The 16,871-nt window shown below is 38.3% G+C and overlaps 1 protein-coding gene across 11 annotated transcripts in view; it reads right to left on the bottom strand.

The window, feature by feature from the left end:
* The window catches only part of LOC139756399 (protein kinase C, brain isozyme-like), a 498,787-nt gene that overhangs the window by 208,000 nt on the left and 273,916 nt on the right, over positions 1-16,871 (bottom strand). For all 11 annotated transcript variants that reach the window (XM_071675823.1, XM_071675824.1, XM_071675819.1 and 8 more), the window contains 3 exons: positions 14,804-15,005; positions 14,375-14,563; positions 145-285 (listed from right to left, as the gene is read on the bottom strand). In XM_071675823.1, the coding sequence (XP_071531924.1) occupies positions 145-285; positions 14,375-14,563; positions 14,804-15,005 (532 nt within the window). The remainder of the gene's footprint in view (positions 1-144; positions 286-14,374; positions 14,564-14,803; positions 15,006-16,871) is intronic.

Below are 16,871 nucleotides of genomic sequence, written 5' to 3'. Positions count from 1 at the left end.
CTTTCTGGGAACTATATAAATGTATTTTGAAACTAATCACAATATGTCCATCAGCACTTGTGTGATTATGAACATTCTAATCAAGCCTTCCAATTGAAATCCAGGTAGGAATGGAAATAAAGTTCTTAAACAATGGGTACTTACAATTTTAGGCTTAAATGGGGGCTGAACCTCTCGATTCTCCAGTTTCTCCCAGTCGATTCTTCTGAAGAAGGGATGAGTCCGGACGTCTTCCTCACCTTTATGGCTGCAACCTAGCCGCTTCAATGGCTGCTTGGTCAGGAACTGAGGAATAACATTACTGTGACAACCATGACCATTAAATACAGTAATGTCTTATTCCTGATGGTTAAAAGTTGATAGAAAATATGGATTAATCAATATTACACCAACAGTTGTAAAAATTATTTGATCACAATAGGCACAGAGATGGGTTACTGATCAGGGGAGCAATTCACATCTAAAGTAATTTCTTTTATAAAAGAAAAATGTATATATGAAAACTGTCTAAAATCACACTTTTTCATAATTTTGAAGAATACTTCTGAATGTTCTCATCAATGTGTCAATACACACACCCATCTTTCAGCAGTCTGTTTTTTTCCATACCCAAAACACCAATTCCTTCTATACACAAGGTGGCTCATACAGAACCCTAATATGGCAGATGCATATAAAGTTCTTCACTCTGTTCTTCTCAACCATTTTTGTGTGGTATCAATTAAACTGCTGTAAACTACTATATGCATTTCTTTTACATTCCATCATTCTCCATGTCAATAACCCCCTAGTATTCTGTCTTTCACTTCAGCAACACTTCCATTCATGATACCATACCTCCATTCATATCTTACTTTATCAACTTTTCTGAAAGAAAAAAACTATTATTACTAATAAGATTACCACCATTACTACTATCAAAGGTACCGAACCATTTATCCAGATTCCAGAAAACAAAAAGTTCCAGAAATCCAGATATTTTTGAAACTGACTAGTTTCGAATGTGGCAGGCTTCGAAGTACTTTGTTGCTCAGCCACTGTTTTGAAATGGCATGGTGTATATGCTGCACAGCAGTTCAAGTAGGACCCCAATAAAACTGATTTCAGATTTAACGGACCGGGCAGATAATAATAGAAAAAATTTTAAATGCCATACCATGCGAATCTCATATTGCACTTGTTTCTGGTAGCTTGAGGTAGACTCGCTTTGTTTCAGTCTCAATCTGCCTCAAGGTATCATGCAGTCAGGTTGCATGCAGAGAACTGCGACTTTATCTATTTATGTTGGTCATATTTCAGAATGTTACTGGTCTGTTGTTTGGTACTATACCTTTCCACTTTACTGTACTGCTCAACCATTTCATCTCTTTAGTCCATTGCTTACAGCATATATAGTGTATGCAGCTGCATTTCCCCACCCATTTCACGGTTTTGTTTTTTTCTAAATAACAGCCTGTAATGAAAAATCACTTTCAATTAATGTGTGGTTCTTGTATTGTGAAATGCAAGCACAATCTGCTTACATTCATAGAAAAGTAAAAATAATAGAAAAACTTCCTTTAGGTTAGACAGTGACAAAGCTTTATGAGCAGAAGAGTGGGTTTAATCTCCCATATAATCTTAAAACACAGCATAAAAAGATCTTGAAGTTCTACACTGAAAAATCATTCAAACAAGGGCATTGATATCTGTAAAACTGTACATCTAGTTGTCTTTCATTAAGACCTTTAGCAATAGATCTAGTGGTCTTGATAGTGTCCTTCATAGGTGGTTTCATCAATGCCACAGTGAAGGCATTCCTATCGCTGTCCCAGTGCTGGCTGAAAATATCAAAGTTTCGTGTTGATTTGAAAATCAGTACACTACACAAGTATTCAATTGGGTGGTTACACAAGTTTAAGCTTCAGCATGCTATTTATTATCTAATGGTGGCCAGTGGTGAGAAACTGCCAATCAGAAAGTTCATTTGTGACTTGCTTATCATAAGTACATGTATAATGCATAATGAAGCTGAGAAGAGAGGTGTTTGAGATCAAAGACTAGAAAGAGAGCTTGTTCTGCTTACCTATGCAAATATTAAGGGAAGGGACAAATGTAATTGCTTGGCATCATGCTTTAAAGGATATTACAATTATGTACCTGCATTAAAAGTTCAATACATGGGTCTAGATATCTTACATCATCAGTGACTATGTGCCCTTATGAATGCTGATATAAGGTGGGGCTATTAAAGAATTGTAACACCGTCTTTCAACTTAGCCTGATGAGAAGCAGTTGGATTTGGACAATGTTTTCACCACCTATTCTTCCCTCAACTGCACTTTACCTGTTTTGTCTAAGGGTCAATATATCATCTACTCTGTGAAGTGCAATTACTACGTTTTATACTGTTTGGTGTGTTCTTGCCTCACTGACAGTTTTTCATCATTTGCCTTCAAATGATGAATGCTATGCTTTTCTTAAGCTATAGCAACCAGCCTTGAGGGTAATTACATGCTGCAATATTCTCTAAATCATTACGAAAATCTTTGACCTTTTCTATAAGAAATGGTCCAGAATAGGACTATGTACCAAACAAAACCATTCATTATGAAGATTCTCAGACTTCATTATGCAGAGTTTTACGCTCACAACTGCCATTAGTTATGTCACATCTAGTGTAGGATTTCAATGTTTATCACACAACTTCTTAACACCAAAAATTGTGAAAATGCCAACGAACACCAAACACATCACAGGGAAATTTCATTGCTACATCTATCTCCATTCTCTTTAATCCTTTAACTCTTTCATAATGGTATGAACAATAAGCTTATGTCCTGTGACTGGCAAGGGACTTCTGTATACTTATTTGTAGTGTGAAAGGTGTAATATGTCTACTTATATAATGATTATATTTACTACTGATGCTAAACATGGTTATGAAATAAATGTGTGCATGGAATCAAAGTTAAATGTTCAGTATAAAGAAATCTTTTTTCAATATCCTCCTCACAAATGGTACCCTATCTCCCCTCACCCAGATTGTTTGGGTAAGAGGAAGAGTATTTCTAAGTATATTCATGTTAGGGACCACACACACTATGTCTGTATATGAAACACAGAGTAATGTAAGAAATGAGCTTACTGGAAAGAATAAAACATGACCTGTGAATTTTTATTTCTGTTACTTTTGAAGGTCAATCTATGAGTTCATAGGTTTTTCTTTTCTTTTCACACTACATAGGATTAATGTTGTTACTATTTTCTATTGCTCTTTCAAATACTTTTATGGCACAAGATGCCAAACTTAAAAGCTTATACTGTTTCAACAAGGCCCTTAAATCCTCCTTGTTGTATGTGTTTTTGAGGACCTGTTCCATACTGCAATCATCTATGCTTTGTCTCAGCAGTAACATCACTGATTTTGCTATCATTCTTTGTCTTTTTCCATTTAGTTCCAGTGTTGAGAGGTGAATTCTCTCTGACTTTATGTATTTATGTTATTCTGTTTTCAGAAACAGTATATGCATAATAAAAAATCTGAGTAGTACTGCTTAAAATAAGGCATTCCTGTATCAGGTATATTTAGAGAACAAATTGTATTACCTACTTATGGTGAGAACATCAAATGTCTGGCATCATGGTAGTCTTAAAAATCAGGTGATATTTGCTGCCACATGGTATTGGGAGTGGAAGAATGTGAACTGCTACCATCCTTGTGTTTAGATATTTTTCCTCTACCAGTAAATAACTTTGGATCTTAAGTTGACCCAAAAATAAAAGGCCCATGTTCTTGCATGGAAGCGAGAAACTTTGTTTACAAGCAAGATTTCAAGATGTACTGGCAGGGGTAAGTCTACCATACAGAAATTTTTTGGACTTCCTTCTAATGTCATCCTTCCCAAAATAGCTGGGTTTGGAAGAACAAATAGATGACTGATAACTGACAGGGATGAGTTTTTCAACACTTCACTCTTCATCAGGCTATCAGTTACCTTATTGGTCTTCCTAAGACGACCAAACACAACTTTTCTACAAGGATTGACATTTAGAGAAGGCCTAAGATGTATAGATGATATATTTGACCATACTATTACAGCCTGAAATCTCATTTGTAGACATTTTTTGTTGTTGTTTCTAAGCAATAATACAGGCCTTTACTTTCAAGGACTATTTCTTATGAGCCACAGTTAGTTTCTGGTACAGGAAATACTTCACCAAAACCAATACTGCTGAAATATCCCTACATGCATAGACGGTAAGCAAAAGTTGAATCCCTACACTGTCAATACCATGGGGTAACTGGAGTGGAAATTAATGTCATCTGACTTCTACGACTGAAATATGCTGCCAGACGCATGATATCTCCAACATCAGCAAATAATAAGATTTGTTCCACATATAAAACTAAAACATGAAAATCTTTATCTTAAATGCTAACTGCTGAAAGTTTTCTCACCTGACTGATCAAATGCTTCATCAATACTGAACAGTAGTCTCATGATTACCACAGCATCACTGACTGCAGTTTAAACTATGCACTCTTAAAATATGTACATGTACCATTTTCCTGTGGCACAAAAAATGTGATCATCTATGGTATTTTTCTACCCACTGAGCAATAAGCTACTTCTGGCATGAAGATGTATACAGCAATATGCAAGTGAGATAACCATGTCAACTGAGTTCTTGTTACCCACATTCTGCCTGCATCATTCTAATTTACTGTGACTCTCACTGAGCAAGGAACTCCATGTAATAATCATTTTTGATAATGAACTTGTTTGCTGCTTTCTGTCCTTAGTGAGGACTTTAAGCATAATGCTAGTGATTTTACCTTAAGTAGGGTAAGGGAAGTGAAGTCTTTTAAGCAGAATCTAGACTTATTTGACTATCTTACAAGAGATGAAAGAAGAGCACCTGCTGGGAGATATTTCAGAGTTAATGAGTTAACAGTATAAACCATAAAGAAAAATGAAAGAGCCTTTCGTGCAACATAGCTGGCTGGCTACTTTGTGGGAGTACAAAACCAAAAATGCACTGCAATGGGGGTAATGTATTGCCACCATACTCTATTGTACTGTCTCTTTACTGTACAGTTTTGTGCAGCTTTTCTTTAGACTTTTGTAAAATAACGTGTTTTTAACCCTGAAGTGTTCATAATTGGATTTTTGAAATGTCTCAAGGATCATTCCCTCTAACCCCTAATTTCATATAATCCTAGTTTCTTGCCAACCCCTTTGGTTGTGAAGAGGCCTCTATATACTCACATATTTATCTGTTAAGCATACTTTCTTCAGGCCATTTCAAATTTTTCCTAACTTTGTATGGCTCAATCTCCAATTTTTTGTTCTTTGGTTTATCCACATACGGGAATAAAACTTTTGGATTCTTTTTCACACTAACAACCACCTTATCTCTGTATACTCTTGTGTTTTCTTCTTTGCAACTCCATAAATTCTATACCTACATTCTTATCTTATAAAGAAAGAGATATGACAATGTATACATCAACTGGTTCTTAAGTGAGCCTCTGTCCTCTCTTTTTCACTGTAGAAGCTCCTCAGTAAATAACCAGGATAAGGAAAAATTCTGCATTTGAATGAATGCACACATATTAAGCATTTTAGCATGCAACAGGGCAAATACATGTTGCCTAAGACAACTGTTTAAAAACTTTAAAGAAGTGGAAATTGCCACTGCCTAAAAGGAGCGCAATACTGTAGCTTTGTTTTTCAGATTATAGGAAAGTCTCTGATATGGTCCCATAAAAGGGAAGGTATGCAAAAGTTAAAGTGTAGCAGTAAAAGGGCACATTTTACACTAAATCAACATCTTTCTACCTGTGATGACAAAAACATCAAAATAAGATTAGTTTCTGATTATTTGGAAGGTTACAACAGGATTCTGCACAGCAGTGTTCTTGGACTTGGACCAGTCCAGTTTCTAACTTCTGTAAATGACCAACTGCACAGCACAGTCCAATAGTAAACTTTAAGTAGATGATGCTGACATACAAGAGAATAAAGATTTGAGATACTTTTGCATGAAGACACTGATAAATATAGAGAATGCAGAGGCAAACAGCTTCTCATGTTTGATGGAAGAAAGTACAAAGCAATTCAAGGAGGGAAAATGTAAGGTATGAGTACAGAATGGGGAAATTAGAGCAAGTGAAAACTGAAGAAAAGGGATTAGGTGTAAGAGTTACTTTTAACCTGAAGCCATTCTTGATGCTAAAGTTGCAGCAAAAATCTGTATCATACAGAGTGGGTAACAGGCAACTTGAGTTTTGGGAGGGATGGTGTTGGCAGAGTGAGCCAGCTCTCTGACATCTTTTATGAACCGCCTTTCAGGCTTGGATTGGTCTTTTTTCCCTTGCCTCAACCACATGTGGGATGCTGGTATTCAACCTAGATCCCACACCCTTTTTCTCAAACACAACACTGGTCAAATAACTCCCACATATCTGTTTCTTGTTCTATCTTTTTCCTCACCTTTGATTTCTTGCCATAAAGCTCTGCTCTCTTCACATTCATATGCTGAGATCCTCTATGCAGAGGATTTTAATGTACACTGCAGGGATTGACTAGGCTCTAACTGAGATGATCCTGGTGGAACCGTGGCCTTTTCTTATTCTCTCTTTAATGATCTGGACAATTAATTAAACATCCTACCCAAGTTCCCACCCATCATAACCACTCCTCTAACACTTTACCTGTTTTACCTCTGAACCCTCCCAAAATTCATAAAATTTATCGCAGCCCATCAATCAGATATTTCTCTGGTGCCGATTCAGAGCAGTGCCAACAATTGAGAGGGGTTGGGCGGATCCCCTGGCCCACTTGACTGCTATCAAGCAACTGGGATCCAACTTACTTTCATTGCTACAGCTCCTATACATGGCTCTTTATCTATCTATTTCTGCTACATTTGCTGTCTTAAGTCTAATCTTCCATCTGTCAATTTCCACCTCTTTCCCTCCTCCCTTGATCTTCTCTCTAAAATGCAATTGTTCAAGGCTACTTCTCCTTTGCACAATCAGATCTCCAACTATAATCTCTATCATAGTTTCTGCTGCAAGGGTGGAGTATGCACCCTCTGTAGAACAAAAACACCTACTGCTCACCTTGTGGATCTTGAGTCTCGTAACTCTAATGGCATTTTGCTGAAAATCTCTCAACCTCCTATTACTTTGCTTTCGTGTTTCATGTATTTCCCTTAAAATTCTTCCAAGTACGTACATCTCTTTGACTATTTGATTTCTTGCCATAAAGCTCTGCTCTCTTCACATTCATATGCTGAGATCCTCTATGCGAGGGATTTTAATGTACACTGCAAGGACTGACTAGGCTCCAACTGAGATGATCCTGGTGGAGCCATGGCCTTTTCTTTTTCTCTCTTTAATGATCTGGACAATTAATTAAACACCCTACCCAAGTTCCCACCCATCATAACCACTCCTTTAACACTTTACCTCTTTTACCTCTGAACCCTCCCAAAATTCATACACCTTTTCAGCCCTCTAAAGGTTCTCTAACCACTATTTTTTATTTGTTAATTTTAAATTCTGCATGCCCATCCTCCACCCCACCTCTCAAAATGCCAGTTGCAGCACTTTGGGAAAGCTCAAAGGTTATCCCTGTAAACCTTTGTAATTGACCTTCCCTGGGATGGGTACCGTTCCTCTGGTCAGGAAGTCTTGTGCCGTGCTGCAAACATAGCAGAAGTTATCTTGGCTGGGACAGTGTCCTACATTTCATCTTCTCAGTCTTTCTCTCCTCAATCATGATTCGACTGCTCTTGCACTGATGCCTGTTGCATCAAGGATGGAGCTTACTGGACCATGAAACTCTTCCTTCTAATGAAACTCACTCTACTTTCATTTCTACTCAGAACATTACAAAACTTTCTTCAAAGAGCCAAGCGCATTTACATAAAAAGAAAGTGTGCTGACTTGACTTCTACTGATCAGCCTTTTTGGTTCATAACCAAAAGCATCTCCAACAACATCTGTTACTTATCCTTTCCTACTCCCTCCAACCTGGTCAATCTATTGGTAACTCTCTAAGTGACAGAGACATAGTTTTTAGTACCATGTTTTCCTATGACTCAACTTTGGATGATTCAGCTTCTAATTCACCTCCCCCATTTCCTCTCACTGAAACCTATGCCATCTCCTACATTCTCTTCGCTCATGGTCTTACACATAGCCTAGATGGCATACATCCCAGAGTTTTAAGTTGTGTGAGCTAACACCAGTCTTTGCTGGTCTATTTTGCCTTAGAGTAAAATCCCAGATTTTCCTTTCCACTTGGACGCATTTCTTGGTGCAGCTCACCCAAAGGAAAGGAGACTGTTCTAACCCCTACAACTACTACCCCACTGCTTTTAATTCTATCTTCAAAGTCTTTCAAATTCCCCTAAACTCTCACTTACTCAAACACTTACAGTCCCATTCCCTTCTTTCAGATACCAGTATGGATCTTTGTCAGACGAGTTAACTGGGCGGCCACAGATAGCATTGTAAGTAGGGCACCCTTACTTACGTTCTTTACACTACACTTGTTGGTGGTGATACCTCAGGTCCTTCTTTCTCAGGGATTTTGATGAAACTTTTGTTGAAGCAATCACCATCTCTAAAGCATATGACAAGGTATGGCATAAGAATCTGCTTTCTAAACTCCCTTCTTTTTAGATTTCATTGCTTCTATCTGTTTTCTAATGCACAGCTTCCTCTCTGGCCATTCCATTGCAGATGTCATCAGTGGAGAAACTTCCTCTGTCTATCCCATCAACAGGGTTCTGTCCTATCACCTACTCTCTTTCTTCTCAAAATATGATCTCTCTTCTACTTGTAACCCTATTCACTCTAATGCTGATGATTCCACCTTACATACTTCATTTCACTTTTTCTCCTCTCCTCCTTTTAATACTCTTTCTCTTTCTTGCACTGATCATATTTCCTCTTTCAATTCAGACAGGTGCATCATTCTGGAGTGAGGATATAGTAACCTTGTGAAACTTAATTGTGCTTAAATGTAATTTCTTCCCATATCTCTTTCTAAAGTGTCAGGAGGCTGAGGTTGACCTGGGTAGCTGGGAGTGTCTTGAACAACTTTTTTTATGTTTTCATGTTTTGTTAATTCTCTCATAATGATTTAGTTAATGCTAGGATGGGCTTTAAAGTTGCTTGAGGACAAATTAAAGTTCTTAGGATTAACAATTAAGAAATCCACAGTTTAACTCTGTAATACTATAACAATATTCTCCAATCTTTCTCAAAAACCTCACATAATCAACATCACAAAATCTGCTTTCTAAAAGCTAAAAGTGTTGTTTAGGTCCCATACCTATTTTTCTTGTGAGAAGCTATTTCAAATCAACATGGGTTTTATTCACTAAAGCATGGAATACTGCTCACACACCTGTTTTGGCTCATCCTCCACCACTCTGTTGAATTAAGTGGAATCAAAAGCCTTCATCTCAATTGTTCTTCTGAAAGCTCTTCAACCTCCCATTTCCAAACGGGGCAATGCTGCTGCTCTCTCTTTTTTCTGTAAGTATCATTTTGGCCACTGAGATGTGTTTTGCTTCCCACAGCTTGTGTATGGAGACCAGCCATTCAAGGATTGGCTGTTATGATGGCTCCTCATTCCTCTAACCACCTAAGCTGTGGAATTCTCTTCCTTCTTTTGTCTTTCTCTTTTTATAAACCATTATTTTTAAGAGCTAGGTCTATAGATACTAATGGAGGCAATGAATTTTCATTTCCTGTTAATTTTTCCATATGTCTGAGATGGCCTTAATTTTGGCATGTTTTGCTTGTGCTATGTCATTCATCATGCTAAAATAGAAAAGGAATTTTTCTTGGGCTTTAAAACTTAAGTCTCTTTTATCTCATGGAATATATAGTACAACTATGGATTCTTAACAACATGAGGAGACAATGAAAGGGTAAAGATAGCACTGGGAAAGGCCTTACAATCATTCCCTAAACTGAGGTTTCTACTACAGGTATTTATTTATTTATTTATTTTGCTTTGTCGCTGTCTCCCACATTTGCGAGGTAGCGCAAGGAAACAGAAGAAAGAAATGGCCCAACCCACCCCCATACACATGTATATTATACACACACGTCCACACACGCAAATATACATACCTATACATCTCAATGTACACATATATATACACACACAGACACATACATATATACCCATGCACACAATTCACACTGTCTGACCCCATTCATTCCCATCGCCACCTTGCCACACATGGAATACCATCCCCCTCCCCCCTCATGTGTGCAAGGTAGCGCTAGGAAAAGATAACAAAGGCCCCATTCGTTCACACTCAGTCTCCAGCTGTCATGCAATAATGCCCGAAACCACAGCTCCCTTTCCACATCCAGGCCCCACACAACTTTCCATAGTTTACCCCAGACGCTTCACATGCCCTGATTCAATCCACTGACAGCACGTCTACCCCGGTATACCACATCGATCCAATTCACTCTATTCCTTGCCCGCCTTTCACCCTCCTGCATGTTCAGGCCCCTATCACTCAAAATCTTTTTCACTCCATCTTTCCACCTCCAATTTGGTCTCCCACTTCTCCTCGTTCCCTCCACCTCCGACACATATATCCTCTTGGTCAATCTTTCCTCACTCATTCTCTCCATGTGCCCAAACCATTTCAAAACACCCTCTTCTGCTCTCTCAACCACGCTCTTTTTATTTCCACACATCTCTCTTACCCTTACATTACTTACTCGATCAAACCACCTCACACCACACATTGTCCTCAAACATCTCATTTCCAGCACATCCATCCTCCTGCGCACAACTCTATCCATAGCCCACGCCTCGCAACCATACAACATTGTTGGAACCACTATTCCTTCAAACATAACCATTTTTGCTTACCGAGATAATGTTCTCAACTTCCACACATTCTTCAATGCTCCCAGGATTTTCGCCCCCTCCCCCACCCTATGATTCACTTCCGCTTCCATGGTTCCATCCGCTGCCAGATCCACTCCCAGATATCTAAAACACTTTACTTCCTGCAGTTTTTCTCCATTCAAACTTACCTTCCAATTTACTTGACCCTCAACCCTACTGTACCTAATAACCTTGCTCTTATTCACTTTTACTCTTAACTTTCTTCTTTCACACACTTTACCAAACTCAGTCACCAGCTTCTGCAGTTTCTCATATGAATCAGCCACCAGCGCTGTATCATCAGCGAACAACAACTGACTCACTTCCCAAGCTCTCTCATCCACAACAGACTTCATACTTGCCCCTCTTTCTAAAACTCTTGCATTCACCTCCCTAACAACCACATCCATAAACAAATTAAACAACCATGGAGACATCACACACCCCTGCCGCAAACCTACATTCACTGAGAACCAATCACTTTCCTCTCTTCCTACACGTACACATGCCTTACATCCTCGATAAAAACTTTTCACTGCTTCTAACAACTTGCCTCCCACACCATATATTCTTAACACCCTCCACAGAGCATCTCTATCAACTCTATCATATGCCTTCTCCAGATCCATAAAGGCTAAATACAAATCCATTTGCTTTTCTAAGTATTTCTCACATACATTCTTCAAAGCAAACACCTGATCCACACATCCTCTACCACTTCTGAAACCACACTGCTCTTCCCCAAACTGATGCTCTGTACATGCCTTCACCCTCTCAATCAATACCCTCCCATATAATTTACCAGGAATACTCAACAAACTTATACCTCTGTAATTTGAGCACTCACTCTTATCCCCTTTGCCTTTGTACAATGGCACTACGCACGCATTCCGCAAATCCTCAGGCACCTCACCATGAGTCATACATACATTAAATAACCTTACCAACCAGTCAACAATACAGTCACCTCCTTTTTGAATAAATTCCACTGCAATACCATCCAAACCTGCTGCCTTGCCGGCTTTCATCTTCCACAAAGCTTTTACTACCTCTTCTCTGTTTACCAAATCATTTTCCCTAATCCTCTCACTTTGCACACCACCTCGACCAAAACACCCTATATCTGCCACTCTATCATCAAACACATTCAACAAACCTTCAAAATACTCACTCCATCTCCTTCTCACATCACCACTACTTGTTATCACCTCCCCATTAGCGCCCTTCACTGAATTTGCTCCCTTGTCTTACGCACTTTATTTACCTCCTTCCAGAACATCTTTTTATTCTCCCTAAAATTTAATGATACTCTCTCACCCCAACTCTCATTTGCCCTCTTTTTCATCTCTTGCACCTACAGGTACACAGGTACACCACTGAATTTCCGGAAACTGATGGTTTGGCACCTCCTTTAGTCCAGACAAAATTACATGTTTGAACTTGAAATTACCGCGGCCACCAGACTAGTTAACTGGGCGGCCACAGATAGTGTTGTAAGTAGGGCACGCTTATTTACATTCTCTACACTACACTTGTTGGTGGTGATACCACAATTCTGTGAGATTCTTAGCTTATTTTGCTTAAATTTAACCCTAAGCTATGGCTTCTAAGACATATGAGAGTGTCAGTCATGATGTCAAACGTAATATCGATCCATATCGATCCAAGATAAAGTAAAACTGTTGAAAAAATGGACCGTGGTGTTTTGGTGCATAAGCTCTGTGACATCTACAGTACTGGTTCATCAACTGTTTATGATATAAAGAAGCAAATGGAGAAAATATTGAAATTCTATGCAAACAGCGATTCCAAGAAGCAAATGACGATTAAAAAACTATGAAAGAAGGTAAGAGTACTAAGCAAGATCTAGTAATGATGGAATGGTTTCGACAGCGTCGGAGTGATGGAGTGGACTTGTCAGGTAGCATGATAATGGACCTGACTAAGTTGTTCCATAAAGAACTTAAATTATAACATGAGTGTGACTATAGTGAAGGATGGCTTCAAAGATTCAAGAAGCATCATGGAATTTCCGTGAATAAAGTGTGTGGAGAAAAGCAGTCTGCAAACCACGAAGGAGCTGCCGAGTATGTGTATGAATTTGCGAAACTCATAGCTGATGAGCACCTCAGTGCTGAGCAAGTGTATAATGCAGACAAAACTGCATTATTCTGGAGATGCACATCCAGGAAAATACTAACAACAGAAGACAAAGAAGACCCAATAGGATTCAAACAATGCAAGGACAGACTTACCATCTTAGGGTGCTCAAACATTTAATATTTGTTTAATTCAATTTTCTAGCAGTTCATGGCATACTTTAGACACATGGGAGATGTATAATTAGTGGGTTAGAGGTGTGTTGATGAATTATCATTACGTGACCACAGTTGGTCTGGCAAAATGGTTAATCCGGCAATGCTTTGGGACCAAGAGTGCTGGAAAATCGGTGGTGTAACTGTATAAGAACTTAAACGATTTTAGGAGAGCAAGTGGGGACTTCACTAAAGTCTGTGAATTACTAAATAGCTTTAAAAAAGCATATTACACCCAGTTTTTCACATAGCATAAAAAAGCTAAGAAGATGTGACTGTTGATTTAAGCTTGTTAAAACAAAACATAAACCAAACATTACTACATCGCACAACTTTATTGCCAGTGATGAATTCTTAGAATGCACTGCAAGAATATATAGATGATAGCCCTAGCATTTATGCCCTCAAAAATAGTTATGATAGTTACATAAGTAAAACCATAACAGGTATCTTCTTGGCATTCCTAGCCCCCTAAAAGTCTAACTCACTCATAAAAGTAAGTTCTGTCAACTGCAAGTTACATCTGTGCAGTCATTAGTGGTGAAGAAGCAGTTATATGGTGCTTTACATGGTGAGATTTCCATTCAATACACGATCCTAATCCTGATGAAACCTAAACTTTAGCTAAGAGCCTCTAGTGTTCTTAGCTCATTCTTCAGACATGGAACATATGTCAATTAATGGACTGAACTTTCACTCACGTTTGTTTAACCAAATCTGTATCAAGCTCTGAATCATTAGGAACCATAAGAATATCAATAGGTAATCAATGTTCATCTACTGTAACACCTGATAACTCTGATAAATTCAATTTTGCAAATCTTCTGTGCCTTCATATATTCAATTACATTCAACACTTAAAACTATGTAAAGCAAAGATCATATAAAAATACTAAAACTACTTTCATGAACTACTAATAAAGTTGAAAATGTGTCTGATATTTTGTTTGTAGGAAAGTCTCGTCTTCTCTAGAAAATTATCATAAACATTAGAATGTATTAGAAAATATCAATCAATTTCCTGGGTAGTGATCACCTTGTATTTCAAAACAGTTCACATCTACAACTAATTGTTATCATGGCATTCTGTTGATGGGCAGTGTGTCTGAAGAGAAAACTTTGATATGCACTTACACCCTTGCAGCACTCTTTGGATTCCTTGGAGAGTGACTTGGGGTAGGAGACATTATGGTCTGTAATGGCAGCAAAAAGTTCCTCTTCATCCTCTCCATCAAATGGTGGCTGCCCTACCAACATTTCATACAGCAGGACACCATATGCCCACCAGTCAACACTCTTGCCATATGGTTGGTATAAGATGATCTGTCAAGCACATCAGAAAATTGAGCATTAAGTTTTGGCATTCAAATTGTAAACATCTTTCCTATAGTGTCAGGAATGTATATAAGTAAGAAGGGTCACAAGCCTTAGTTAAACACTGCTAAATATTGCACATAAATACAAAAACATGACTGCAAGATGAAAATTTCTGAGAAAACAGCAGATCATTCCCCTAAACATTAATTAATGTAAACTTGCAAATAGTTCCCATACTAAACTTACCTCCGGGGCAATGTAATCCGGTGTTCCACAGAAAGTTTTAGTTGTTCTTTCACCATTAATACCTTCCTTGCACATGCCAAAATCAGCAATCTTGATATGCCCATCCTGATCCAACAATACATTATCCAGCTTTAGGTCACGGTAAACAATGCTGCGAGAGTGAAGGTAGAACAGTCCAATAGCAATCTCTGCAGCATAGAACCTGCCAAAGGAAACAAGGCAGGTACAGTGCATTAAGGCCAAAGAGTTGTGGGTACAAACATGAAATTATGACAAGAAGTCCATGTGGATAATACTTATCTATTCATATTCTTTTCTGGAGAGTGACTGACTGGGAGATATAAAAGAGGAAGTAGCAAGAGGTCAAGAGGAAGGTGCACGGTCTTGAAGAACGAGGACAAATCAGAGTTGTAGTGACAAGAGTATCTAGAAACTTCATGGAAAATTAGAAAAATGTTTCATAAGGAGGTGAATAATGTGAGGAAAAAAGAAAGCAAATGAGAGCAACACTGAAGAGAGAAGATGCAAATGTAGTAATAGGCAAGGAGAAGCTGAAGAGGAAATGGACTGAGTATTTGGAAGGACTGTTGAGTTTGTCAGACAAGAGAGTGGCAGATGATGGGTGTTTGGGATATGGAGGTATGTGGAGTGAGTCATGGCAAGTGGTCTGCTAGCAAACATAAAACTCAAATCTTACACAATGAAATGAGGATCCTCCCAAGACAATCCCACCTCAACATGTTCAATATTCGATTATTTGTCAAAAAAACTAGACCAAAACCACACCACTGCTAGGCATGGACTCCCAAGCAGTATAAAAAGCTTAACCTGCATCACTCTTCAGCAACTCTATTACCCCCCACCCCTTCCCAAGCAAATGCAGCACTGAAAAACACACCTAAACTCATAAGACCTGACAAGAATTAACCCATTCACTGAAGCAGGTACATATGTGGTTTTTCTTAAGAATATTGGTTCACTGCAGCTGGTACATATATGGCTTCAGCATTCAAAACTCCCAGATGGGAGCTTAGCTAGCAAATATTGGTGACAGTAGCCCTAACTGACATCATTCATAATGCTACAAAAAGATACAGGCATTTTTTCAAATTCTATGAATCAGTGTGCTGGATCATGACAGAGAGGGTAGTATAACAAATGCAAGTTGCAACCAAGAAATCCCAACCCCACTAATTATGCTGATATTCTTGCTGGATATGGCTGACCAACTAAATGTATAAATAAGGGAAGGTGAATGTCCATTTAGCGAAGATGAGAGGTAGAGTGACTCAGGGTAATGGTGAGGGTGGACATGATCAACACACACCAACACCAAAATGGACATGGTGTGTGAGTAGTGGGGATGGAGTTGGTGGCTGTATATAGGGCTGGCTCAGCTCATGTCATTTACACCAAAAGACTTTGTCTTTGATCCTTAAATTCAGGAAGAGAAAAATGATTGTTAAAGAACTTGATTTTTCTATTGTTTATTGACAGAGAAATAATGGAAAAGACTGCAGAGGAAACAAATACATATAAGTGTATTAGGAAAACATATCCTTTTTGCTGGCTAACAGGACTAATAAAACAAAGGATGAGATGTATCACTTCTTATGAGTGAATTTTTATGTCTCTTGTTAAAAGAAACAACATATGACAACTGAACATAGATTTTTTTTTCTATGCTAAAGACTCCATTCAAGAACAAAACTCCACAACAAGGCCAGGCCTTAGCTGAAATATAAAGATGTTAAAGAAAGGTAAAAAGATGAGACAGGGGAAAGTATTTATCAAATCTAGAGGAAGTGAAAAGCCTGTCTTTTGAAATGTGCCAGATCACAGTTATGGGAAATATATGAAAGGGTCGAGAGTTCCAAAGTTTTGGGTTGCATGGAAAGAAACAGTTATCAAAACTGACCTCCCTTGAGTTGCCAATGTAAAAGGTAAAGATCTTTAAATTGTCAATATGAAATATGAAGATTTCTGGAAAGCCATTGCCCTGAGACTGCTTTCTTCTATGAGTTTTTCAATTTCAATTTCTTTACAGTTAATAACTTGTGCAAGGAGG

Source organism: Panulirus ornatus, chromosome 21 (genome assembly GCF_036320965.1).
Source record: "Panulirus ornatus isolate Po-2019 chromosome 21, ASM3632096v1, whole genome shotgun sequence".
In the NCBI taxonomy this organism is placed as follows: Eukaryota; Metazoa; Arthropoda; class Malacostraca; order Decapoda; family Palinuridae; genus Panulirus; species Panulirus ornatus.
The sequence above is the reverse complement of the archived record's forward strand: the minus strand, read 5'-3'. Positions and strand labels throughout refer to the sequence as shown.